The sequence below is a fragment of the Nannospalax galili genome, unplaced genomic scaffold (assembly GCF_000622305.1).
Source record: "Nannospalax galili isolate Female #2095 unplaced genomic scaffold, S.galili_v1.0 scaffold853, whole genome shotgun sequence".
NCBI lineage: Eukaryota > Metazoa > Chordata > Mammalia > Rodentia > Spalacidae > Nannospalax > Nannospalax galili.
Window position 1 is genome coordinate 45,642 of NW_008332825.1, and position 27,109 is coordinate 72,750.

At 47.9% G+C, this 27,109-nt stretch overlaps 1 protein-coding gene across 9 annotated transcripts in view; it reads left to right on the plus strand.

Moving 5' to 3' along the window:
* Positions 1-27,109, plus strand: part of Lrrc20 (leucine rich repeat containing 20) — a 133,352-nt gene that overhangs the window by 13,121 nt on the left and 93,122 nt on the right. For 4 of the 9 annotated variants that reach the window (XM_029560949.1, XM_029560953.1, XM_008827788.3 and 1 more), the window contains exons 1-2: positions 9,835-9,949; positions 16,365-16,509. In XM_029560949.1, coding sequence (XP_029416809.1) covers positions 16,428-16,509 — 82 coding nt within the window. In that variant the 5' untranslated portion in view covers positions 9,835-9,949; positions 16,365-16,427. Of the gene's footprint in view, positions 1-9,834; positions 9,950-10,007; positions 10,310-10,361; positions 10,407-12,697; positions 12,838-16,364; positions 16,510-27,109 lie in introns of those variants that run through there. The other 5 variants (XM_008827789.3, XM_017796814.2, XM_029560950.1 and 2 more) reach the window with 5 other exon arrangements.

A 27,109-nucleotide genomic window follows, 5' to 3' on the forward strand; every position in this document is an offset into this window, starting at 1 on the left:
CCTTTGGATGGGATTGGGCCTGCTGTTTGTTTTCCCGGTTCTGTGCTGGGTTACTATCTGGGAGTCCGTTGGGCCACCTTGGCAGACAACTCAGGGGAGGGTGTCTCCTATCTGGCATTATTGCTTGTTGTGTGGCCTTTAGCTGTGCATATGGACTATTAAGAAAATTACATTGGCCCCTTTAAAAAATTTTTTTTATTTATTATTTTTATTTTATGTGTATGCGTGGATTTCCTGTACGTAGGTAAGTGCACCCATGTTGTGCAATGCCTGAGGAGGTCAGAAGAGGCTGTCAGATTCCCTGGGACTGGAGTTACAGTTAGCTGCCATGTGGGTGCTGGGATTCAAACCCGGGTCTTCTGCAAGAACAACCAGCGTTCTTAACTGCTGAGCCATCTCTCCAGCCCCATAAGTTCAAGTTTTTTTTAAAGGTTTATTTATTTATTTTTATTTTATGCATGTGTTTTGCCTGTATGTATGTGTACCTGGTGTGTGGGGAGGCTAGAAGAGGATGATTGAGTTGCCATGTGGGTGCTGGGAATTGAAACCAGGTCCTTTACAAGAGCAGTGCTCTTAACCACTGAGCCATCGCTCCAGCCTCACAAGTTATTTAAAAAATTTTTATGTATATGTGTTTCTGTGTCAGTGTCTGTGCATAAATGTGTATGGATGTGTGCATGTATATGTGGAGGTCAGAAGAGAACATCTGGTGTCTTTACCTTTTTCCACTTAACTTGTGAGTGGGTCTCATCCCTGATCTTGAGGTTTGTGTTTTCTTAGCTAGACTGGAAACCAGCAAAGCCCCAGTGGCCCTGCTGTCTCTGCTCCCCTCAAAGTGGGGTTTGTGGGGATGCCTGGTTGGTTATGTGGATTCTGGGGTCTGAACTCTGGTAGTCATGATTGTCCAGCAAATGTTTTTAACTGCTAAACCATTTTACCAGCACCACAAAGTGCAAGCTTATTACAGAAAAGTGCAATGTCCCACAGGCATTACATTTGGGAAAAAAGACTATATTTCATTTTATGGGGAAGGATTTGAATATTCCTGCTTTTTCCAGGCACGGGAGGAGGCTCTGTGCAAAGGCACCACTTTGCACACAGTTCAAAATGTGTCACAGTCCTGCCTGGGTGGAGATCTTACTAGGTCAATGTAGTATAATGCAGGTATTATGAGGCTCAAGACAGGCCTCAGTCAGATGGGCCACTATTTTGGTGGTGACTGTCCCAACTGGTGGCCACCTGTCATAACTGGATGCCCACCCTTCATCAAAGGGTACCTCTCCAGTCACCTCACCTCATTGCTCAAGGTTCTCCAGAGCTCTCCATGGGAAACTGTTTCAGTCTCCAACATGTCCACTCTTCCTGTCCACTCACCCTTCAGTGCATTTTCATGCAGACTCGGGGTTTGGCTATGATTTCGCTAATGAGGTCATAGCAAATCAGAGACCCAAGTAGAAGCTGGACAGATGCTTCAGCTTTGGGTCTGGCCCTTCTGCCTGGGCTGACCTCCTGAGAGATGAATGGCCACTGGACCAAGTCCACAGTCTGTCCCCCCTGAGCTCCCCATACAAACAGCCTGCTAGATACTCACCAAGGCCCTGCCAGGGCCTAGCTGCCTGCAGAGATCAGCCCAGGAGACCTGAGGAGCTGCCCAGCTAACCTACAGAACTGTGAGAAGTTGCACTTTGGTTGTTGTAAGCCTCTAAATTTGAGGTGACTTATCTAGCAAACACTACCTGAAGGACCCAGTCACCTCTGCAACAACTTCTTTTCCTAGCACCCAAGGCTGCCACAGTCGGATCAATGAACATGCTCATGTGGTCCCTCTGCATCCTTATCCCCACACTTCAGCTAAAGTGAACCCTTGGTGTTTCCAAGATGCTTTCTTGCTACAAAGCCCTTGCTCAGCTAAGTGTCCTCTGGAGATGGTCCTTCCTTTCCTGCTCCTTTCCCATCTTTCTGCTTCTTGGTCTTCCATTCCTATGGAAATTCAGCCCACCCTGAAAGACTTATCCAAGCCTCATCTTTTCCTGCACTTGGCCAGTATATTGGGAACTAGTACTGTCTTTGAAATTCTGAACTTGATGCTATCAGTCTCTCTTTTTTCTTGATTGTAGTTTGTGTCTTTCCAAGATGTGAGAGCTGTATGTGGTATGGGAGGAGGGATGTGAGTTAGTCTCTTCAACCCAGCTTTCTCCCTCCTTCCTTCATTCCTTCCCCTTTCCACCCCCCCTTCTCTGTCTCCCTTTCTCACACACTGTGTAATTCCAAGACTCAAATGATCTTTTTGCCTCAGCTATTCAAGTAGTTGGGACTATAGGCTTTCTTCTGTGTGTTGTTTTGCTTTTGGCAGTGCTAGGGATTGAACCCAGAGCCTCACCCATGCCAATTATTCTTTATTGTTTTTTAAAAATGTTTATTTTTATTTTATTTTATTTATAAAGACATTATATTTATTGAGACAGGATCTCCCTGTAGGTTCAGCTGGCCTGGAACTTGCTATGTAGACCAGGCTAGCTTTGACCTCACAGAGCTCTGCCTGCCTCTGCCTCCTGAGTGCTGGGACTAAAGGCATGTTCTACCACTCCCAGCTTATTTTTATTTTTTAATGTGTATGAGTTTTGCCTACATGTATGTAAGTGTACCTGTGCATGCAATGCCCACGGAAGCCAGAAGAGGGCATCAGATCCCCTGGAACTGGAGTTATGGACTGGTATTAGGTACCACAGAGGTGCTGGGATCAGAACCTGGGTTCTCTGAAAAAGCAGTCAGTGCTCTTAAGCTATCTTTCCAGTCTTGTTCTTGGGACAGAATCTCAGTGTGCATCCAGGCTGGCCTGGAACTCACTTTGTAGACCAGAGTGGCCTTGAATTGATAGAGATCCTACTGTCTTGGTTTCCCAAGTGTTGGAATCAAAGGTGTGTGCCACCACACCTGATTTTTTTTTTTTTTTTTTTTTTTTTTTTTTTTTTGTCTTTTTGAGACAGGGTCTCCCTGTAGCTCCAGTTGTCCTGGAACTCGCTATGTAGACCAGGCTGGCCTCGAACTCACAGAGATCTGCCTGCCTCTGCCCCTGAGTGCTAGGATTAAAGGCATGCACCACCACTCCAGCAACACACCTGATTTTTTAAAAATATTTTATTTATTATTTTTATGTGTACGAGTGTTATGCCTGCATGTAGGTAAGTGTACCTGTGTCATGCAATGCTTGCGGAAGACAGAAGACACTGTTGGATCCCCTGGAACTGGAGTTACAGACAGTTGTTAGCTGCCATGTGGGCGCTGGGATGCGAACCCCAGTCTTTTGCAAGAACAACCAGTATTCTTAACTGCTGAGCCATCTTTCCAGACCCTGTTTTGTTTTTTGAGATAGGATTTTTTTTTTTTTTAGACAGGGTCTCCCTGTAGCCCCAGCTGGCCTGAAACTCATTATGTAGCACAGGCTGGCTTGAACTCATGGAGATCCGCCTGCCTCTGCCTCCCAAGTGCTGGGACTACAGGCATGCGCCACCACGCCCGGCTGAGATAGGATCTTATTATGTAGCACAGGATGGCTTGGACTCATCAAATTCTTCCTACCTTATCCCCCCAGGCATGAGTCACCACGTCTAGTTTAATTGTTAGATTTCATTATATATATATTTAAAATATTTTATTATTTTTTAAAAATTTCTTATATGTATGAATGTTTATCCCGCACATAGGTAAGTGCACCCATGCAATGCAATGCCCACGGAGGACAGAAGGGGCTGATGGATCCCTTGGAACTGGAGTCACAGTTGTTAGCTGCCATGTGGGTGCTGGGATGCGAACCTGGGTTTTCAGCAAGAACAGTCAGTGTTCTTAACTGCTGAGCCATCTCTCCAGCCCCCAACCTCATATTTTTGGTTTTTGTTGAGATGGTCTTACTATATAGCCCCAGCTGGCCTTAAACTTGCAGTAATCCTCCTGTTTCAACCTCCCCAGTGATGAGACCATCACTCTGCCACACTTGGCATCATATAGTTACTTTTTAAAAAATTTTATATTTATTTATTTATTTATTTATTTATTTATTTATTTATTTATTTATTTATGTTTATGAGTGTTTTGCCTTCATGTATATAAGTGCACTTGTGCATACAGTGCCCTCAGAGGCTAGAGGAAGGCTTTGGATCCCTGGAGTTATGGACCGCTCTTAGCCACCATGTGGGTGATGGGAACCAACCTGGGTCCTCTGCAAGAACAGCCAGTGCTCTTAACAGCTGAGCCATCTCCACAGCCCCAAGTATAGTTAACTTTTAAGGTTATATTTTTTTAACTGTAGCAAATGAAAGGACACAGTTTCCATTTGCAGTCATGATGTAGTTTCTTTTTTTTTTTTTTTTGGTCTTTTGAGACAGGGTCTCCCAGTAGCCCCAGCTGTCCTAGAACTCACTACGTAGACCAGGTGGGCCTTGAACTCACAGATAGCCACCTGCCTCTGCCTCCCAAGTGCTGGGATTAAAGGCTTGCACCACCACTCCTGGCTAAGTTTCTTTTTAAAGGGAGGATTTCACTGCTGGAGGGATTGCTCAGTGGTTAAGAGCACTGGCTGCTCTTTTAGAGGACTGGGTTTGGTTCCCAGCACCCACATGGCGGCTAGCAACCATCTGTAACTCTAGTTCCAGGGAATCCAATGCCCTCATCTGATCTTCATGGGCATTGTACACACTGTATATACAGGGAGGCAAAACACTCATACACATACAAAAATAAATAAAAATTAAAAGAAGTCAATTTAAAAGAAAAATAGAGGGCACTTTTAAGTCCTATCTTTGGAGGCAGAGAAGGGGCCCTGAATCGTAGCATGTGCTGATTTCCCTGGTGTTTGTTGTCTGGCACAGGGGAAGCTTAGCACAGAGCTGGGGAGATGCTCAGGAGTTAGCTTTCTGAGCCTGTGTGTGAGCATGAGGCTGACTGCTGGGTGACACTGATACAGCAGAGATCAGGAATATGGCCTGCAGTGACTCAGGATGGGGAGATGCTTTCTCAGGGTCCTTTTTGTATGATTGAATCTTCACTTTCTACAATACAGTGCAAGCCCTGGGGAACTAACTGCTTCTTAGATTTGCAAACCCTGTTGTACTTGGGTGGGGTAGGAGTCGGGAGAAGGGACTTGTGGTGGGCACCTCTCACCAGGCTAAATCTTCTGGAAGGTGGATAGGGTGAACTGCTCCTTTGGCAGTGACTTGGAGAGACACCCAGTCTCTGGCTGCTGAGAATTCAGCTGCTGGCAGAGGAGCCACCACATGGAGGACACAGGGAGGCATAGGATGATATGTGGGGGTTTGACTCATGCAAGTCATGGGACTTGACATCTTGCTTCCATACACTGTTCTTTTTCCTTAACGCATGCAAGATAAGGATTCATGTGAAGCAAACAGAATGGGAAAGAAGACACTTACGTCTGTTCACTATGGCTGCTGCTACAAAGGACCAAAAATTGGGTGGCTTAGCAGCAGACAGTCACTGTCTCTCCGTTCTGAAATAAAAATTAAGGACTGGCTTTTTCTGGGCCTTGCCAGGAAGGGTCTGCACCAGATGTTTGTCCCTGGTGTACAGATGATCATCATAGTGTCTTTCTAGGCATGCCTGTCTGCACACAAGTTCCCTTCCCAACTTTTTTTTTTTTTTGAGACAGAGTCCCACTATGTAGTCTTGGCCGGCCTGGAACTCACTATGTATACCAAGCTGGCCTCAAACTCACAGAAATCCTCTTGCTTCTGTCTCCTCAGTGCTGGAATTAAAGGCATATACCACCACATCTGATTTAAAGGTATTTTGTCTTTTGGGATGTGAGCCTGAACCTTTAACAGCCATGCATTTTCTCTAGCCCAGCTTAGAAGTGTTAATATTTTAAATTTTGATTTGTTTATTTGTTTTTGTTTGTTTTTGAGACAGGGTCTCACTATATAGCCTTGCCTGGTCTGGAACTTGCTAAGTAGACTGGGCTGGCCTTGATTTCACAGAGATCTGCCTGCCTCTGCCACCCAAGTGTTGATACAAAAATTGTGCACCACTACGTCTGTCTTTTTCTTTTTTTCTTTTTTTTAAAATGTGTATGAGTATTTTGCCTGCATGTATGTAACTACATCCATGTCGTGCAATGCCCACAGAGGCCAGAAGAGGGTGTCTGATCTCCTAGAACTGAAGTTACAGACCATTGTTAGCCACCATGTTGGTGCTGGGAGGCAAATCTGGGTTGTCTGCAAGAGCAGTCAGTGCTCTTAACCATTGAGCCATCTGTCCTGCCCTTTAAAAAAATTTTTTTTTAATATTATGTGTATGCGTGTATTGCCTGCATGTAGGTAAGTGTACCCAGGTCATGCAGTGCCCACAGAGGACAGAAGAGGCTGTCGGATCCCCTGGAACTGGAGTTATGGATAGTTGTTAGCTGCCATGTGGGTGCTGGGATTTGAACCCGGGTCTTATGCAAGAACAGTGTTCTTAACCACTGAGCCATCTCTCCGGCCCCCTCTCCTGCCCTTTCATCCTCATCATTATGAGTATTATGGTTTACCCGACACAATACTTTTAGTGGCCTTTATATTGATTATGATCTCTCACATGAGGTAAGTTACGGAATTTTCACTTGTGGTGTTATGTTGGTGTTCAAAAAGTCCTGGTATTTGTCTCATTTCAGATTTTTTCCAAGTTAGGGCCATACTTCTTGCTTTCATTTCCTAGGTACCCTGTAATTTTTTGTCTTTAAAAAAATTTTTTATTATTTTTATTTTATGTGTACGAGTGTACTGCCTGAATGTAGGTGGGTGCACCCGTGTCGTGCATTGCCTGTGGAGGTCAGAAGAGGGCATTGGATCCCCTGAAACTGGAGTTTCATACGGTTGTTAACCACCATGTGGATGCTGGAAATCGAACCTGGGTTGGCTGCAAGAGCAGCCAGTGCTCTTAACTGCTGAGCCATCTCTCCAGCCCTACTTTTTGCCTTTTGAGATGAAGTCTGGTTATGTCGCCTGGCCTGGTCTTGAACTCATAGGCACAAACATACCAGTTTCCCAATAGCTGGGACAACAGGCATGCCACTGTGCCCAGTTGGGGGGTTTAAAACAACAGATATTTATTCCTGCACAGTTCTGGAATCTAGAAATCAGAATGAACTTGACAGACAGGGTTGACTCCTTTTTGGAGGACTTGAGGTCTGAGCACCTGCTCTTGCTAGCTTGTGGTCCACCACTATCCTTTAATTCCTCACCTTGCAGGCATGCCTCTCCATGTCAACCTCCATCTTCACGTGTGCTATGTGTTTCCCTTCTAAGGACACCTGTTGCAATATGACCTTACCTTTTTTTTTTTTGGTCTTTTTGAGACAGGGTCTCTCTGTAGCCCCAGCTGTCCTGGAACTCGCTATGAGACCAGGCTAGCCTTGAACTCACAGAGATCTGCCTGCTTCTGCCTCCCCAGTGCTGGGATTAAAGGCGTAGCGCCACCATGCCCAGCTTGACTTTACCTTTAAAAAATTTTTTATTTTATTTTATTTTATTTTATTTTATTTTATTTTATTTTATGTGTATGCGTATGTTGCCTGCATGTAGGTAAGTGTACCTGTGTCATGCAATGCCTGCAGAGGACAGAAGAAGCTGTTGGATCCCCTGGAACTGGAGTTATGGACAGTTTTTAGCTGCCATGTGGGTGCTAGGATTTGAACCCAAGTCTTCTGCAAGAACAGCCAGTGTTTTTAACCGCTGAGCCATCTCTCCAGCCCTGACCTTACCTTTTTAAAAAATATTTTATTATTTTTATTTTATGTGTATGAGTGTATTGCCTGCATGTGTGTAAATGCTCCCATATATATGGTCCAATGCCTGTGGAGGTCAGAAGAGGGCTTTGGATTCCCCTGGAACTATAGTTACGGAAAGTTGAGAGCATCCAGTGCTCTTAATCACTGAGCCATCTCTCCAGTCCCTGACCTTACCATTTTATAAAAAATGTTTTGATTGAATTTTAATTTTGAGTATTTTGCCTGTATGTATATAAGGGCGACCATGCATGCAATGCCTGAGGAGGCCAGAAGAGGGCGTTAGATCCCCTGGAACTGGAGCTTCAGATGGTGGTTAGCCTCTGGGAATGGAACTCAGGTCCTCTGGAAGAGCAGCCAGTGCTCTTAACTGCGGAACCATCTCTCCAGTCCCTAGTCTGACCTTTTCTTAACTAATGACATCTATAATAATCCTATTTTCAATAAGACTGCATCCTGAGGTATTGGAGATTAGGGGATTTGGGGGGAGAGGACAGGGTCTCAGGTAGTCCAAGCTGGTTTGAACCAGGTAGATAGATGAGGATAATCAATCTTGAACTCCTGATCTTCCTACTTCTCCCATCTATGTGCCAAGATTATAGGCATGCACCATCATGCCCAATTTATGAGGTGCTGGGGGTCAAACCCAGGGCTTCGTGCATATACAATCACTCTATCAACTGAGCTACAACCCTAGCTCTGGGAATTGGGACTATAATATATATTTTTTAGAGGGACACCAACCCAAGACCCTAAGGAATGTGCTGAACTGCTTAAGTCCCCAGAACTAGAATTCAAGATTCTTTATCCAGACCTCCCCATAGTTAAGGCATGTGTATATATTAGAGGGTAAGACAGGACCTCATCTCTGTTATCTTCCCACATTCCCTATAAAGAGTATGTGGTCATGTTAGGTAGTTATGAAGATATTAGCAGAGTGGCTCATGCCTTTAATCCCAGCACTCGGGAGACAGAAGCAGGCTGAACTCTGTCGAGTTCCAGGCTAGCCGGGGCAATAGGGAGAACTTTTCTCAAAAAGACCAATAAATAAATAAAAACAGGCCTGGAACACATTGGATCTGGACTTCTTTTTTAAAAAAAAAGTGTATGTGTCAGTGTGCGCATGCTAGTGCAGTGCCCCTGGAGGCCAGAGAGAGCATCACATCCCCTGGAGCTGGAGTTGCAGGCATTTGTGTGCTGCCAGACATGGGTGCTAGGTTATGAGGCTGACCAACTGCCTACTGCACTAAGAGGGTGATGATATGGATGCTAGGACTCAAACTCTGGTCCTCTGCAAGAGCAACAAGCACTCTTAACCACTGGACCATCCCTCCAGCCCCAGGAGGCTTTCTGATAAAGACATACCACTGCCCCCTCCTTTAAGAGTCAATCTAGGTGCTAAGGAAGTGGCTCAGTGGGTAAAGCCGCTTGCTCTACAAGTTTGAGGTCCGGTATTTGGACCCCCAAAACCCACTGGATCCATTAATGAGAGTCTGTAATCCCAGTACTCTTACTTCTAGATGGAACTTGAGACTAACTGGAGTTTGCAGGCCAGCTAGTGTAGTGTATGCAGGAGTGACCAAGAAACCCTTTCTCATACAAAGTGGGAGGTGAGGATGGTCGTGGTTATTAAAGGGGCTAAGTAGACCAGGCTGGCCTCGAACTCACAGAGATCTGCCTGTCTCTGCCTCCCAAGTGCTGGGATTAAAGGCATGCGCCACCACCCAGGTTTAACCCGAGCTTTTAGAGAGGTGAGGAAGTGGGGATCAGCCTGAATTATAGTCTCAGAGAAGCTGAACGGATGCCGGAAAGGCATTGTGTAAAAAGTTCCCCATTTTCCATCCTCAGGTTTTTCCAAGTTCCTTGATCTAACCCTAGGGTCCACCCAAGCGCGCCCCCAACACTCCAGCTCCAGGAGCCTCACACAAAGCGGTTCCTCCCTGCGTTCCCAAGCGCGCAGGAGGAGCCCGCTGCGGATTGGTGTTCGCCGCTGGGGCTCGGTCCTCGCTCCGCCCCGGCTCCCATCCTGGCATAACGATTGGCTGAGCGGCGGTGCGCGCACAGCCCGCTGCCCCGCGGACTCCGCCCATCGGGCCGGGAACTCTAGTGGGAAGCGGGCGCCGGCTGTCGGAGCGTGACTGCGTGCGCGGGGCGCTAGGAGGCATTGTCGCCGTAAGTGCAGCCCAGAGTGACCCGAAACCCGGCCACACGCTTCGCGCCGCGCAGAGGAAACGTGGTCTGAGGCTGAACGCTGCAGGGGCTGCGGGAGGCGGGATCACATAGTCCCGGGCTGGGGAGCCGCCCTTCCCTTCCCCCAGGTCACCCTGTGGCACCGAAAGGCGACTCCCGAAGTGCCCAGGGGCCGTGGAGGCGCCGGGCCTGGCTGGCACCTTGCAGCTGGCCGGTGATCGGTCGTGGGAGTGGGTGGGTCGCGGGAAGTACTCCCGGGCGGCCCTGCTTCCGTTTCTCCGGGGAAGCGCGGGTGCTGGGAGACGCTGCTGCGGATTTGGTCTTCGAAGTGCCCCTTGCAAGGTCTGCTTCCGCTTGGGGTGCAGGCGTGCCGAGCTGGAGCGTGTCTCTAGCCGCGTGGCAAGCCCCCGGCCCCTGCGATCACCAGCCTGGGCATGGGGTGAGACGGGTGTCTGGCTCGCAGGGTCCAGGGATCCTGGCTTTGGCCACTGTGTACAGCCAGGGTGTGTGGGGGAACAAAATCCAGATATTCACGCGGGAATCCCCAAACCCTAAGGCTCAGAAACCAGACGCTGATGTGCCCTGCTCACGCCCCAGCGGGCTCTTAACTCTGGGTGGGAAAGTGGGTCAACTCGGTTTTGACCTCGAGTGGGCCTTTGGGGTCACTGTGCCCTGCAGCATTCACCTCCCCACACTGGTCCCTGGCATTGGCATGGCGGAAAAGCCTGACTAACCAGCGGTGGGGGCAGCTCGTGCACATGGCTGTGGAGGCTCCGATTGCCCTGCAGAGCTGCTGCCAGCTCTAAAGTTCCCAGTTGACCACACGAGTAACTAAATATAGGAGCAGCTGATGCGCCTGGGGTGTCGCAGTGGCTCCTTTGCAGAGGTCTTGGGGCTGCAGATAAGGTAGTTCTCACCGGTAAAGGCCGAATTAGCGCTATAGTCACGGTTTAAGTACCCCTGCCCCCAGCTTTGAATCCAGGTTCTGGCAGAACAGTTGCACAAGTTCAGCATTGCAGCGTTTGCTAAGCAATTCAGTTTATTATATGCCAAACGTCTGCTCTGCTGCTGTTGAATCACCTATGCATTGGTAATGCCTTAATGTGTAAAGCACTTAATGGTTTGCAAAGGACAGGCTCAAAAGTGAGATACCACCAGGGACTTTGCTTGACAGCACTGCTGAAGAAGGTGGTATTTCACTTTTACAACTGGCTGCTTGACACACTGAGAACTTTCCAGAACTTGGCTCTGATTTGTTGTGCCCCTCAGAAGACAGCTTTCTGGGAAGGCCTCCAATGATCCAGAACAGATTGGCGCTTGTCTCTGTCTCCTCTCTGGCATGTCTTTGTGCACCTGCTGTTGGCATCCTGTTTCCTCCCTCTGAGGCCATGCCCCTCCAGCCTGGTGTCAGGCTGTTCTTGCATATGGCTCATTCTGCCTCCCATGGGAAGCTTGTTCTCTATCAGGCATGTCTGACCTGTCTGTGGCCTGCAGGCCACATGTGTCCCAGAATAGCTATGAATCCAGCCTAACGTATCTGTAGATGACAGTGTTGTGTCGTGTCTCAGTGTCAAAAGGTGGGACACCTCTAAGTGTCCTCCATCTCTGGGCTTTATAGATGGTGATCAGTAGATGATAGATTTAAACATTTCCTGGGGCTGTGGCACAAGCTGTAGGGGAAGGGAAAGTAAGATGGGAGAGGGTTTAATCCTTAAGTCTGAGGGCCTTGGGGTTTGGAGTGCTGTCTTTGAAAATTCTTCTCTCCCCACCACTTTTCTCCTCTACTCTTCCTCTTCTTCTTCCCTCTCTTATCATTCCCCCCACCCCGCCCCAGTGTTTTGTTCTGTTTTTTTTGATGGGGTCTTGCTCTGCAACCAAGGCTGGCCTGGAACTCAAGATCCTCCTTGCTTCTAGCACCCTGGTGCTGGGATTTCAGGGCTGTACCACCATATTCATTATCCCCCGCCAGACCTGGGATTGGTGGCACTAGATAAAACACCCCAGGCTCAGAGCAGGCCCATGTGGGCTGCATGCTCCTGATTCTCTCCCTTGTGGATAGTTCCTGACTCTCTGCTCCCACCACCTTAGTGTGAGGGGTTGACCAGATGCCTTCAGGAGCCCAAAGGCTTGTGGGACAGGGCTGGGGCCTGTGTCTGGGTATGTGGTTCATTATGGTTCCAGAAAGGATGACTCATGCCTTGATTGTTCAAATGGTGCTGATGTGCAGATTGTGATGACCTCCAATTGTTCGTATAGACAGGACCCTTTTGCCCTAGAGGCAGCCCACTGCTGTCATTCTCTTGTTTGGCTTGGACAGTTGTCTGTTTCTCTTTTCAAAAATTGAAAATAAAAAAGAACAGCTGTCTCTCTCTGCTCCCTCACCACTACTGAGATTGAACCCAGGGCCATAAGAAAGATTTCACTAAGTTGATCTCTTGAACTTGCTCTGTAGTCCAGACAGTTCTTGAACTTGGGAGTCTCCCCTTTAGTCTACTGAGTATCTGGGATTACAGGCCGGTGCCACCAGGCCCAGTAATAGCTGTCTTTATCTCCCCCTCCCCAACCTTTCTGAGCATCTGTCAAATGCTAAACAAATACCTGCAGGTTTCGTCAGACAAGCCTAGTATTGGGGGCCCAGCACTAAGCTCAGCTGGGTGGTCTTCTGGGTGCTCTTTGGAGGGTCAGAAGTCCACTCCAGCCCCATGTTACTCCAAACTTGTTTTCCCTCAGGTCTGGAGCCCTGCTACCCTGTCTTGGGCCCTATACAATATGTGACCTGTCACCTCTCCATCTCACAGCCATGCCTGCTTTGTCATCTGACCTGGGAGAGGAATGACCAACTGGACCTGGTGGAGCAATTCTCCCACGTGGTAGGGAAGAAGTAGTTTTTGGTGAGGTGTGGGTAGCTATCTAGTGAATTTGGGCAGGTAACATTTTGATGTTTTGGGGGGCCACCTAGGCCATATCTGTGCTGTCCCAGCACATCCTTAGAGCAAGGGATCCCTTTTTCCTAATGAGTTGTGTTGACACCCAGACAATGTAAGTTCCTGTTCAGAGGCCTGTGTCCACTGACTCCTTTCATTAATGGCCTAAGGTACCATCTCCACCTGGTGGCAGCTAGTAGAATTGCAGGCATTGTAGCTAATTGATAGCCTGGTCTATTAGACCAGGTTAGCAAAGACCCTGGGCATCTTGTCAGTTTTTCTCTGTCTCAGTTCTGATATTCAGAAATTTCTTCTCTGTCAGAATCACAAGTAAGTTTTGTAATTTTTCTCTTTTATTTTTTGTCAGGGTCTCACCATGTGTCTTTGGTTGGCTGGAACTCACTATATAGAACAGGCTAGCCTTGAATTTACAGAGATCTACCTGCCTCTTGCCTCCTGAGTGGTAGGATCAGAAGTGTGTGCTACCACAATTTTCATTCCTATGCCCTAACCCTAACATGCTCAATACGTATTTATGATTATTGATGATGAATATCAGAGGGAAAAGGAGAGGACATGGTATGGAGGTAATAGTCCTAGGCTGAGAATTAGGACACCTGAGTTCTCCGTTTCCATCTAACTGATTAGCATTCTCTCTTGATTCCTCAGTTTCCCCATACATAAAGGGGTTAAAATAAGTCACTCCGGGGCTGGTGAGACAGCTCATTGGGTAAAAGTGCTTGCTGCCATTTCTGATAACCTGAGTTTGATCCCTGGAGAGATCAAAGAGCACTCCTGAAAGTTGTTCTCTTTCCTCCAGATTTAGCCCATGACACACTTGTACCCACACTCATACATATCATACACATTCACAACAAATAACCGCAAAACTGAGTAAGTCACCTTAGTCCAGCAAAGCTGTGATTCATCCTTAGGGGGATGGGCTTATATAGGCAGCATGGTGCAGTTGTTGGGTTTAGTTTGCTGCAGTCATTTCTGTTCCCCACTGTCACTCACTGGCCCACGTTACACAGGCTACCCATCTTTTAGGCATTTGAACTTAATGACTCTTCAATTTACAATCTGTCTTAGACTTGTTGGAAAAGTCTTAGACTTAGTTATATTCAGGTTTTAAGAGTGTATTCAGATTGGAAGCCCAAATGGTATATGTTGATCATCACCACTGGAGAGTACTTATTAAGTGTCTGTGTTTGCTCTTGAGGTATAACATATAGGGAACAAGCATGTGATAGATATGCTTACAGACCAATGGAGTTGGGGAGAGAGAGAGAGACAGAGAAAGAGAGAAAGAGATCAAGCGCACACGAGAGAGAGAGAGAGAGAGAGAGAGAGAGAGAGAGAAAAGCTCATCAAACAATCCCAGTGACTTGTGTTTGTCATTGAGTGCTGTTGAAGCTCAGAGCAAGGAGAGAACACTGAAGGCCAGGCCAGTCCAGGGACACTTTCTGGGAGTGGAGAGATGGGGACTACTCATTCCTTAAGGATGAGTTCCCCTGAGGTGTTTTCAGAGTCACATGCGTGGTTCATACACAGAGACTTGGTGCTCTATCCTCGCTCTGATTTTCCTTGTGTATTTATGAGTCCTGGACTCAGTACTAGGCAGGCCCACATATTTTGTAGAATCACGTGTACTTAGCAAGGGGGTGTTGCTAGACCCTCTTCAGAGAAGAAATGGGCTCAGTGTGGTTGAGGCCCTCTCCCAGACTTCCCAGCTACTCAGTGGTAGAGTTGGGTGTTTGATTTTTCCCATCACAACATGTCTTGGCCTTTCTGTGTCAGTCTCTTGGTGGGACCCACGTGCTACACACCATTAACCTCCCAAGCAAAGAGGTGGGCTTAGCCTTGCCTGCTTTGCTTGGCCACTCTGAATACTGACCCCACATCTTTTTTTCTTTGCCTTTCCCGCTCTTCTGCCTCTGACCCTTGAGTAGTGTGGGCTTCCTGGAGTTCCTTCATCTGCCTGTGAAGCTGGGATTGGGGACAAGATCAGATTCAGGACAAAGAAGGACTTTGGTCTTGACGTTGAGTTCCCTTTATGGGTGATATGGTTAATGCGAGTGACTTTGTAAAGAAGTCAATGTTTGGGGGGTGCTGAAGAGATGGCTCAGTAGTCAAGAGCACTGGCTGTTCTGACAGAAGACCCAGGTTTGAATCCCAGCATCCACATGGTGGCTAACAACCATCAGTAACTCCAGTTCCAGGTGATCTGATGCCCTCTTCTGACTTCCTTGGGCATTGCAGGACACGGATGCACCTACCTACACACAGGCAATACACTCATACACATAAAGTAAAAATAATAAATAAATAAATTTTTAAAAAAGAAGTGAATGCTGGCCGTAGAACTGGCCTGATCTGGTTGGGTCTGGTCACTCACTAATGTGACCTTGACTTTGACCTTGTCCCAGGCACTTAACCATTCTCTGTGCTTTAGTTTCTTTGCAATAACAGGGAGTTGGAGGTATTTTTATGTCTTTATGTCTTTTTTCTTTTCCTTTATTTATTTGAGACAAGGTCTCATATAGCACAGGCTGGCCTTGAACTTGTTATGTAGCTGAGGAAGACCTTGACATTCTGATCCTTTACCCATTACCTCCCTAGCGCTGGGATTACAGGTATACCTTACCATGCCAGGTTTATGTGGTGCTGAGACTTGAACCCCAGGCTTTGTGAATGTTAGGCAAGCACCCTAACTTTTTACAGCCCCTGCTTTTTACATCTTAATGTTACAATTGTATTATGCCTCTACAGCGCCTTATCATTTGTCTTCCTCCCCCTTTAAGCATCTTGTCCCCTAGTGATCCAATTTCCCTTCTCTTTTTCAGCACCGCCCCTTTGCTTGCAGATAAATTCAGCTATGAGCTGCACTGATAATGAAGCCTGTGGGCTAACACTGTATCCTTTCCATCCTGGCTAAGATTTGAAATTCCTAGAGACCACTCACTTGTAGATTCTGAGTACCCATTTTCCCTGGCACCCCGCTTCCTAGTGTGCAGTAGGGACTTGGCAGATGGGAGCAGTGAGCAGGGGAACTAGCGCAGTTTGGTGGATAAAGCCCTGGCCAGGAGGCTGCAGGATAGGTTAGGTATCTTTCCTCTGCAATTGACTGGGCCCTGCCTCCTCTCCAATATCCTGCTCCACCTGTTGAGTCACTGGCCAATGCATACCACCTGAGCCCTCATACCTGCCTAGCCACTGGTTCAGGTCCTGTGTCTGGTGAGGTCATGCATATCAGGTCTTCCAGAAAAGTGGTAAGGCTCAGCTGCCCTCACCCTCTGAGTAGATTAGATCAGCTCCTGCAAAGGCTGAGCTGTGTGGCCTGGGCTCTGGGTCCCATCAGAGGAGGTGAGTGGCCTGTTGCTTCCTAGGAGCCTAGGTCCCCAGGGAAGAATATGCTGGTCATGGGACCCTGGCTGGCAGGTTGGTGCTTCATGGCCCTGTATCTTCCTTAGGCACAGACCCCTTTGTGAGCAGCAAACCGGCCTGAAGGCTGGGAGCAGGACACCCACATCTGCATGCTGAGGAAGATGGGCGAGGCTGTGGCCAGAGTTGCAAGGAAGGTCAATGAGACGGTGGAGAGCGGCTCGGACACCCTGGGTAAGTGAGGCTTGACTTTCCTTCCAGAAGGCTGTGAGTGGCTTGTGTACTCAGCTGGAGATGCAGGAAGAGATGAGGGGATATCTGTGTGGCCTCTCCGTGAGGATAAGGGCTTTGTGGAACTTCTGCTGCAAGTGTGGCAGTGGTGTGTGGTGTGTGTCCCAGGGTTAGACACAGTTCTTATTTTGGGTCATGGCCAAAGAAGTTTGAAGAATGCCAAGTGATAGAGCCAGCCTGCCTGCTTCGACTTTGGTGACTTGAGTGTATCTGTGTCTTGGACCTGCTGAAAACACCAAGGTGGCCCTGGCCGAGTCATTATCCTTACTCAGGCATGGTGCTGGGTGCCTCCTGAGTGTCATCTTGTTGCATTGTCACAGCTTCTGTGTGGTGAACGATACCTGTCATGCATGGCCAGCCTGTGGGCTTTTTGGGTCCTCCAGTTCCATTGTTGGGTTTGAATTGTGGCATATATCGTTTGCTTTGAAGTGATCTTAGCATTTTAACCTCTCACGTACTACAAGGCTGCAAGCATTTAAACAAATCATCCACATATTTGAGTTCTGCAGATGTATGACAGGGGCAGCAGGGGACACCAAGGAACTATGTATGTGTATGTGTATGTGTGTGTAAGTGCTCATGTGTTTGCGTATGTGACTTAGAGTATATCAGCACTACTAAAGAGTCATAGGTATGTCGTGGGGAACCCAGAAGCCTAGAGCACAACTCTCCCTTGGGGATGATGGTGTAGATGGCCAAGGTGGGCTTTGGCTGTGGAGAGGAATTTTCCAGGCCAGGTGGGGGTTTGTGTGTCTGCATGTGTCTGTGACAAGGAGGCATTTCAGTGGTGGTTATTGCCTGAGCGAAGACCCAGATTGAGTGTTTGTGTGGGCTCCCGAGTCAGAGGGTGATGGACCGGGGAATGGAGAGAGACAGTCAGCCTTCAGATAGCTTTGGTCACTGCCTTTTCCAGGAAGCCCTAAGCCTTACCGCATCCACCCTTCCTCCCTTCCTCCTCTGTAGTATCCATCCAGTTTTCCCAGAGGGCTGGGTCCTTATGGCCTTTTACACCCAACCCCCTGAATCTATGCATTTGGACATAGAGGGTTTGCAGAGCTGAGCCAAGGAGTGAGAGGTGTTGCCTCTACTAGACAGGAAATGGAAAGGTTGTCACTGGCTTTGAAGGGGAGCCCCTGGGACAGCCCTAAGCTGGTGAACCATTGCCTGTGGGCCCTCAGTGGAGCTCTGGATTCTTACCCCAGTATTGAAGGCACTCTGACACTAATACTGTGGTCCACAGCCAGGCTAGGGCTGTCAGACTCGTGAATATGAACCCTACTCTGCCACCTACTAGCCTGGCATGTTAGCAGATCACCTACCTAATCCAACTGAGCCTTGATTTCTTCATGTCCTCCTCATCAGGGTGATTAGGGGCAATTACGTCTCACCTGCTTGGCATACTGGGCACTCAGTAAATGACAGCTATTATTTTTAATCTTTTCTCTTCCTGAAAGCTGGAGGTGGGGCCCAAGTCCTCACTGGCACAAACACATCTCCACAACTGCCAGTCAGCCAGGTCCCTGCAGGGCCTGCTTCATATTCCTTATGAGGAGGGAGCTCAATACAAGTTGACATGTCTCCATACCGTGTCACAGGGTAGAGGACCTGTACAACTCCTTCTCACCTGGATACATATACAGTGAGGGTGGTGAGGCAGTCAACATGGGAGAGCTGAGGAGGGAGAACTGAATTCTGACCCTGGAAGTTCCGGGAGGAGGAGGAGGCAGCTGTGAGGAAACATGAGGTAGCAGTTCAGGTGCAGTTGAATTGGGAGAAGTTCCTGCTAAGTTGTAGAGTTGTCACCCTAACATATGGAAGATGGTGGTGAGGGGTGGTGCCCAAAGGCTGTGTTGAGGAATCTGGACCTCTGAGGACCAGAGATTGCAAATACATGTGTCCCAGTGGCCAGGTGGGGGTGTCTGTGAAGAAGAGTGGGGTCTTCCTTGGTGATGTGTGTGGAGTGGCTAGGGTAGGACATGCCATGCAAACTTCTGCACTTCCAGGGTCCATGCCCACTGAGGAAGCCCAAGCAGGCCTTCAGGCACACTGCCAGACTGCTAGGGTGCCTAGGATCAGAGTCCCTGCCATGTGGCACCAGAGCCATGGCCCTCTTGGTATCGCACAGCCCTGAGGTAAGCTGGTGACTTGTGATTGCCAGGGTCCTGAGCCCTGTGAAGCTCCAGTCAGTGTTCAAGAGCCTTTAACTATGGGGTCCTGGCTGAGGCTCTAGACTTTCCTATGTAAAATTGGGCCTTTAAAATCAGGGTTGGATCATATGGGCCTTTTTACCTTTGTAATGACCATGAAAGCAAAATATGAGACCTTGCCACTGTGAGCTCCCACAATCCTGGCCAAGCCAAACAATCTGAGGGATCTGGGCTTTAAGCAGTCAGCATGTATTGAGCACATGATGTATTCAAAGGACCAGGGAGCTCCCGAGTATGTGAGACCATTACAGTTCAGGCTAAGCTGTGTCATATACATCACAGGTTATTACTATTCAGGGGAGGAGTTGTTACCAGGTGTGAAGTAGTCTGGGAAGATTTTCTGGAGAAAATGGGAACACAACTGGGTTTGGAAAGACAGAGGAAGTAATTCAATATGTTTTCTATGTAAAACAACAAGCAATCTGAACCAGTCTGGCCATCTAGCACTGGGAAGTGCCAGTTATAGAGTGTCATTTACATAGCTGTTAACAACAGATGCTCAAAGACTGGCACATCCCATATGCCATGTGAATTAGAAAGTAAAGGATCCCAAACTGTCTATAATGTGTTTAATGTGTATAGATGTAGAAGCTGAGTGTGTTACATGACTGTTCTCCCAGCCCTCAGGAGGTAGAGGCAGGAGGATCAAGAGTTCTAGGCCAACCTCAGCCAGCCATGTAGACCAGTTCAAGGCCATCCTTGTACTGTATGAGACCATGTCTCAAAACAAAACAGAAGAACAACAAAAACCAAAGTGAGCAAACAAACAAAAAGTGTGTATATGTACAGAAGAGCAAACGGAAGGCAATAAAGTGCAAATGGACATTAGAAAATAGTATTACATCCTGTAATCAGGCATGGTGCCATACACCTGTAATCCTGGCACTTGGAAGGCTGTGAGATGGAGGCCAGCCCGGGCTACAGAGTGAGACTCTTGTCTCAAAAAACAAGAATAATGGCCAGTAAGATGACTCAGTGGGTACGGGTACTTGCTACCAAGCCTGAGGACTTCAGTTTGATTCCTGGACCCCACATGGTAGATGGAGAATATTGATTTCTGCAAGTTGTTCTCACATAGGTGCCATGGCACACATACATGCACACCCCCACAAAAAATAACTACTTATTTATTTATTTATTTATGTATGTATGTATGTATGTATGTATTTATTTATTTATTTGAATGTGTGTATGAGCCTGCAGAGGCCAGAGGCTTTGCATCCCCTGGAGGTGGAGTTACAGGCCATTGTGAGCTGTCCCATGTGGGTCCTGGGAACTGAACTTGGGTCCTCTGTATGAGCAGCAACTGCTTTTAACTGCTGAGCCTTTTACTAGCACCTCTACATATTACTCTTTTTTTTGAGACAGGGTCTCTCTGTAGCCCCAGCTGGCCTGCCACTCACTATGTAGACCAAGCTGGCCTTGAACTCATAGCGATCTGCCTGCCTCTGTCTCCTGAGTGCTGGGATCAAGGATGTGGGCCACCATGCTTGGTTCATATTACTCTAAGCACTGTAGAATTGATTTTAAGGAAGGATCACTTGCGACTTTAGAAGGTAGAGATAATGCTTACATGGGGAGGTGCCTTCTTTAAGCCCCGCCCCCTGGAGTGGGGCGGGCTTCCCTAGCCTCTCCTTTTTTGCAGCCCCTCCCTCTGCCTCTCTGTGGCAGCCTGATGGGCTGGCTGCTGGAGGCCCTAGGTGTTGACGCTGTAGAGCCAAGCTCAGTTTCGCAGTTCGCACATTATTCAGTAGGTGTTCCTGGTCAGCACCTCGCATCCAGTCCCCGGGCGCCTCCTGAGCCAGAGCCGCAGCTGCAGCTTCTCCTGTACCTGTAACCAGAACTGCTCATTCCAGCCCTGGACCCCGACTCCTGGCTCTGTCTCGCTGGAAGTGGGCTGATTTCTGTTCTACTCCCTTGCTTGTGCTGAAGCTCATCTCCCAGGCTCTCACCCCTCCCAGAACTGTCTTCTAGCCTCATGGCAGTCCTCCTGCCACAGCCTGAGCGTTGGGGTAACAGGCTAGCGCCACCATGTTTACACCATGTTGAACCTAGAGCCTTGTACATGTGAGGCAAACATTCTTATCATTGAGCTGCTGCCCAGCCCTTGCCTTCCTTTAAGTTTTTGTTTTGAAGTAAAGTCTCACTTGAGATTCTGCCTCAGCTTCCCAAGTGGCTGGGGTTCCAGGCCTGTGCCATTCATTGGGCCTGGCTGTATACCTATTTTTGATCTCCATTGTGCCTTCTGTGACAAGTTGCTCTTGGTATGAGAGTCTGCTGGTGCTTGCTGGATGGACTCTGGGCAGCCTGGGACCCTGTTTCCTGTCTGGCAGAGCCTTGGTTGAGGGACTGTGTCCTCTGAGGGGTTGCCTTGGCCTCTGTCAGGTGTCTGAATGTGAACAACTGAAGGAACATGTGTTCTGCCTACTTTCTGGTCCTCAGGGTTTCTAGGTCTTTCTAGGTCTTAGGGGAAATGACCTTTGGGAGCCCAAGTAAGAACAGGTCTGTGGACTGGGGAGATGGTTCAGTGGATAAAGTGCTTGCTGCACAGAATGAGGACCCGAGTTCTGATCCCCAGCATCCATGTAAAAGCCAGCAGTGGTGGCAGGCACCTGTGAATACAGCCAGGGGGAGGGGGAGTTAAGAGGAGAGACAGGCAGACTCTGGAGAATATCTGGCCAACCAGTCTAGCCAAAATGGTGAGCTCCATGTTCTGTGAAAGACCTTGTTTCAAAAAATAAGGTGGAGTGTGGTGGTGCACGCCTTTAATCCCAGGCAGATCTCTATGAGATTGAGGTCAACCTAGTCTACATTGCTAGTTCCCAGCCAGCTGGGGCTACAGGGACACCCTGAGTCAAAAAGACCAAAAAAAAAAAAAGGTGGAGAGTGATTGAGAAAGACACTCAATGTCAGCCTCCAGCTTCCACGAGCACATACACGTATGGGCAAGCATACACATGCACACCACACACACATGCACACACACACACACACACACACACACACACACAGACAAGAATTGAACTGTGACTTCAGAGCTTCAGAGTCCTTGAGGAGGATTTTGTTTGTTTGTCTCAGCACCCAGGCAAAGACAAGCAGATTTCTAGAAAAACAATAGTAGCTTTTCTCCCAACACACCCTTTGCTAAAAATAGCATGCTTCAAAACCCCAGCTTTCTGCTGTGACATGGCCAGTTTTCCATCTTGAGCAGGCCCTGAGTTTTATTTCTAGGCCCTCCCAGGCTTTTCAGGCTGGGCATCTTGGTGGCACAGACCATCCTCCCATTCCAGGGCAGTGGAATTTCTGTGCCACCCACGATTCTGTCTCCCCAGTTCTCTCCACTTTTGACCACTGGGGCCTGCTCTTATTCAATAACTCTAGACACCCATGTGAGCACTTTGTGAGTTGTGACTCATATAATTGTCATGACACCCTTATGACAGAGATGCTGTTAATAACCCATTGTAAAGATGATGAAACAGACATGGGCATTTTCCCAATATTTATTTAATTCTTAATTTGTGTGTGTGTGTATGTGTGTGTATGTGTGTGTGTGTATGTGTGTGCGTGCGTGTGTATGTGTGTGTGTGTGTGTGTGTGTATGTGTATGTGTGTCTACCACTTGTGTGCAGTGCCCGCAGAAGAGGGTGTTGGATTCCCTGGAGGTGGAGTTATAAGCAGTTGTGAGCCACCTGATGTGGGTGCTGGGAACCAATCTTGGGTCCTCTGGAAGAGTAGTATGTGCTCTTAAATATTATGCCATCTTATCTTTTCAGCCCCCACATGAGCATTTTTAAAAAATCATTGTTTCGAAGCGTTTTGCTTCACGAGGGTATTCAACTTTCCTCTGTGTTATGTTGCTTTTTGTATTTGTTTTTTATTTCTGTGACAGGCTCTCATGGTGTATTCCAAGCTGGCCCCAAACTCATTATATAGCACAGGCTGGCCTTGAATTTATAATGATCCTCCTACTTGAGCCTCTGAGTCCTGGGATTACAGAAGTACATCGAGAGGTCTGGCTCTTGTTGCTTTGGAAGTGGGAGTTTTATAGATGCTGAAGTCAGGCTGAGTGTGTGAGTGACTTGCTGGTGACCCAGGTGAGTAGAGGTGAGCTCATCCAGGGCTGTGTGGTTCATGGCTGCACCCTGCTGCCTTCATCAGAGGTGTAGGAGATGATGAATTGAGTAGCTCAAAGCTCCTGCACCACAATGTCCCCTCTCATGGCTCTTAGAACCACCACATGGACCTACCTTTCCCTCTTTCTCTCTCTCTCTTTTTTTTTTTTTTACTTTATTTATTTGTGTGTTTGTGTATGTTTGGGGGTACACACAGCCCCCAGCATATTGGTGAAGGTCAGAGGACAACTGTGAGGATCAGTCTTATTATGTTGCTCTGGTTGGTCTCTAACTCACAGAGATCCACCTGCCTCTGCTTCCTGAGTGCTGAGATTAAAGGTGTGAGCCGCCACATCCAGCTGGCTTTCTGAGTTTTGACAAGCACATATAGTCATGTAACCATTACCACCTCAGAAACTTCCCCTGTGCTCCTCTGAAGTGAACCTCCCTGCTCTCCAGTGCCTGGAAGCTTCAAACCTGTTTCCTGTTTTCTAGAGTAGCAGTGTAGCAGTGGACCTCTTGAGCCTGGCTGCCTTTTTTTTTTTAAAAAAAAAAACCAGTACTTGGGGATGGAACCCAGGGAGTTGCCCATACTGGGCTCTACCACTGAGCCCCATTCCAAGCCCTTTATTTTGTGACAGGGTCTCACTAAGTTGTCCAGCTTGGCCCTGAACTTGTAACCCTCCTACTTCACCTTCCCAAGTACCTGGGATTCCAGGCATGAGCCCTGCTTCTTTTCTTTGGCATAAACCTGTTTGACATTTACCCTTGGTGTGTGAGAACTGGTAGACAGCTACTTTCTCTGTGGATGTGGTGAGCATGCATCGAGATCTGTTTATCTGTCCATCTGCTGGAGGACATGTGGTGGATTTCCAGTTTTCCTACATCATAAATAAATCCCACCAACATCATCTTACAGGCTTTTGTGTGAAATGGTTTGTTTTCTGGTGAGCGAAAGTCAAAAACAGTTGCTGGGGAGTGTGTGTTTGACTGTATAACAGCCCCTCTCCTGTCCAGATTCCTTCCCATCCTGTCCAGCATTCAGAATGCTTTTTCATTAATACTGTCATTTAGGGGTAAGATAGCATCTCATTGTGTTCGAGTTCTTTGATGACAAATGATACTGAAAATCTTTTTAGATGCCGGCCATCTGCCTGTCTTTGATGAAGTGACTGTTCTGACTTTGCACCCATTTCAAAGAAATGGACTTCTTATTAAGTTTTAGAGATTATGTATTCCTTTAAAAATTATATTTATTTGTTCATTTATTTGGTGTGTGTGTGTGTGTGTGTGTGTGTGTGTGTGTGAAAATGCATATGGCTTGGTATACTTGTGGAGGTCGGAACAACTTTTGGTCAGTTCTGTGCTGTGCTTGGATTAAAGGCATGCGTCACTATGCCTGGCAGTCTCACTTTCTTTATATATTGTGGATGCAAGTTCTATGTTAGCTTTTGTGTGTGTGTGTGTGTGTGTGTGTGTGTGTGTGTGTGTGTGTGATAGGGTTGTGCTATGCAGTCCAGGCTGGACTCAAACTTGAAATCTTCCTGCCTCAGTCTCCCAGTGCTGGGATTTATAGATGGTCCCTCGCATACTGAGCTAGACAGGTGTTTTGCTAACATAGTTTCTGGACTCTGCCTTGTCTTTCAGCCTTTTAACTGTCTTTTGAAGAGCAGACGTTTTTCTTCAAGTCCAATTTACCATTTTTCCTTCTAGACAGAACTTTTGGTGTTGCATGCAAGATATCTTTCCCAGCAGGGCGTGGTGGTGCACACCTTTAGTCCCAGCACTCGGGAGGCAGAGGCAGGCGGATCTCTGTGTGTTCAAGGCCAGCCTGGTCTACATAGTGAGTTCCAGGCCAGCTGGGGCTACAGGGAGACCCTGTCTCAAAAAGACAAAAAAAAAAAAAAAAAAATATCTTTCCCAAACCTAAACCTGGGTTTCCTGCTCTCAGAATCATCTGGAAGTTGGACAAACATTCCGGATCGTGGACCCCAACCCTGTGCTTAATTTAAAAGCAGCACTCAGAGCCAGAGCCTGATGAGCTGCACTTGTACAGGAACCTTATGAGTCCCTTCTGCCTTGACTTTCTAGGGGCCGGCAGGGGCATTGCCTGGTAGGCCTCTGGACCTTCGAGAGTGGTGAAAGAGAGTGACTGTGTATGGATAGGCAAGGATTCATCTCTGGGATGTGAGCAGTGGAATGCATATGTAGACCAAGGCTAGGGAGAGAAGGGATATGGTCTCCCCTTCTTCCCCGTCTCCTCTGTTCACCTGCACTTAGCCATGTTTCTCTACACTTACCAACAGATGGCGCCCTGTCACTGACCAACCTGTTAACAGGACCCAGTTGTGGAGAGTTAGTGGATATGAGTCCCAGGTCCTAAAGAAGTGTTCTCTCCCAAGTCTGCTCATTTCCTGTATGTATACTTGTCTAACCCCTGCAGGACTTGATGAGGGGAGTGGACAGGGGCTACAGTGGGGGCAGCTTCTCCAACCTCCCTGAGTGGTGATCCTGGCCTTAGTTGAGGCTTGTTAGTTCCTGGTGCAGAGCTAGGGGGCTGTCGTCTGTGGTGATGGGGGCAGTTCATTGTACTGTAGTGTTTCCAGCCTGGGGAGTTGGCAGGATCTGCCAGGTGCAGCCCAACTCTGAAGGTATGGGGGTGGCAACAGGCTCCCAAGGCAGCCCTAACACTCTGGTATCAGTTCACTGAGAAGGCCAAGGCCTTTGTCCTGCTATTCTGGTTCCTGCCTCTTGGTGCTGCAGACTAGGAACTGACCATCCACTGCTCTCCCCAGGGCCCCTGAGTTCCTGTGTAAAAAGAGCCCTCTCCCCACTCTGCCTCCACATAATGTGAGTGATGTGGAGGGTTGACAAAAACCCATCTCTAGACTTGGCTTCCCAGACTCTGCAATCTGGAGAGACTAAGAATGACTTTCCTACAGACCCCCTCCTCCAGTCCCACAGAGGGCTTTTTTCCCCTCAGGGTTTAGAGCTCTTGAAAGAAAAACTTTGTATCCATGGGTGGGATTTCAGCCTCATACTGTTGACTTCTGGGTCCATCCTTTTTCTGTGGTGGGGATGCCCTGTGCATACAGTGTCTAGCACCCTCGCTGGCCCCTATCCAAAGATATCAGCTGTCCCAGTTCATTCAGACCACTGTGGCAGAATACCACAGCCTGGGTGGTTTTGAAGCAGCAGACATTTGGGCTGGGGTCATAGCTCAGTGTTTGCTCTACAAGTATTAAGACCTGAGTTTGGATTCCCAGAACTCACATAAAGCAGGATGCTATAGTGCAAGATGGGAGGCAGAGAGAGGAGGGTCCCCTGAAGCTTGAAGGCCAGCTAGCCTTGGCATCTACAGAGGTGAACAGCAAGAAACCCTGTTTCATCAAGGTGGAAGGTGAGGACCAACTTCCCAACGTTGTCTTCTAACCTCTGTGTGCTCTGTGTGCTTGGGTTCTCTCTCTCTCTCTCTCTCTCTCTCTCTCTCTCTCTCTCTCATACATACAGAGAGAGAGAGAGAAAATATTTTAAAATACCCAATCTGGGGTCTGGAGAGATGGCTTAGTGGTTAAGAGCCCTGACTGCTCTTGCAGAGGACCCAGATTTGATTCCCAGCACCCACATGGTGGCTACGAACTGTCCTAAACTCCAGTTCCAGGGGAATCCGAAGCTCTCTTCTGACCTCTGTGGCATTGCACGACACGGGTGCTCTCACTTAAATGCAGGCAATACACTCATACACATTAAAAAATTAAATAAAGCCTGGCGTGGTGGCGCATGCCTTTAATTCCAGCACTCGGGAGGCAAAGGCAGACGGATCTCTGTGACTTCAAGGCCAGCCTGCTCTACATAGTGAGTTCCAGACAGGGAGACCCTGTCTCAAAAAGACCAAAAAAAAAAAAAAAAAGAAGAAAGAAAGAAAAGTAGATCTCAGTTTCCAGCATGCTTTCTCTCTTTACTCTCCTAAACAATCACAAAGCATTCCCCAACCTCCCACCTTCTCAATGCTCAACTGAGAGCTGGGGTTCAGAGCACCCATTCTAAAACATGACTGTAGGAGATCAAGAATATGCCAACCCAAATGTACTACTTTGACTTTTTTTTTAATCTTTTTTTGAGACAGGGTCTCCCTGTAGCCCCAGCTGGCCTGGAATTCACTATGTAGACCAGGCTGGCCTTGAACTCACAAAGATCCTCCTGCCTCTGCCTCCCAAGTGC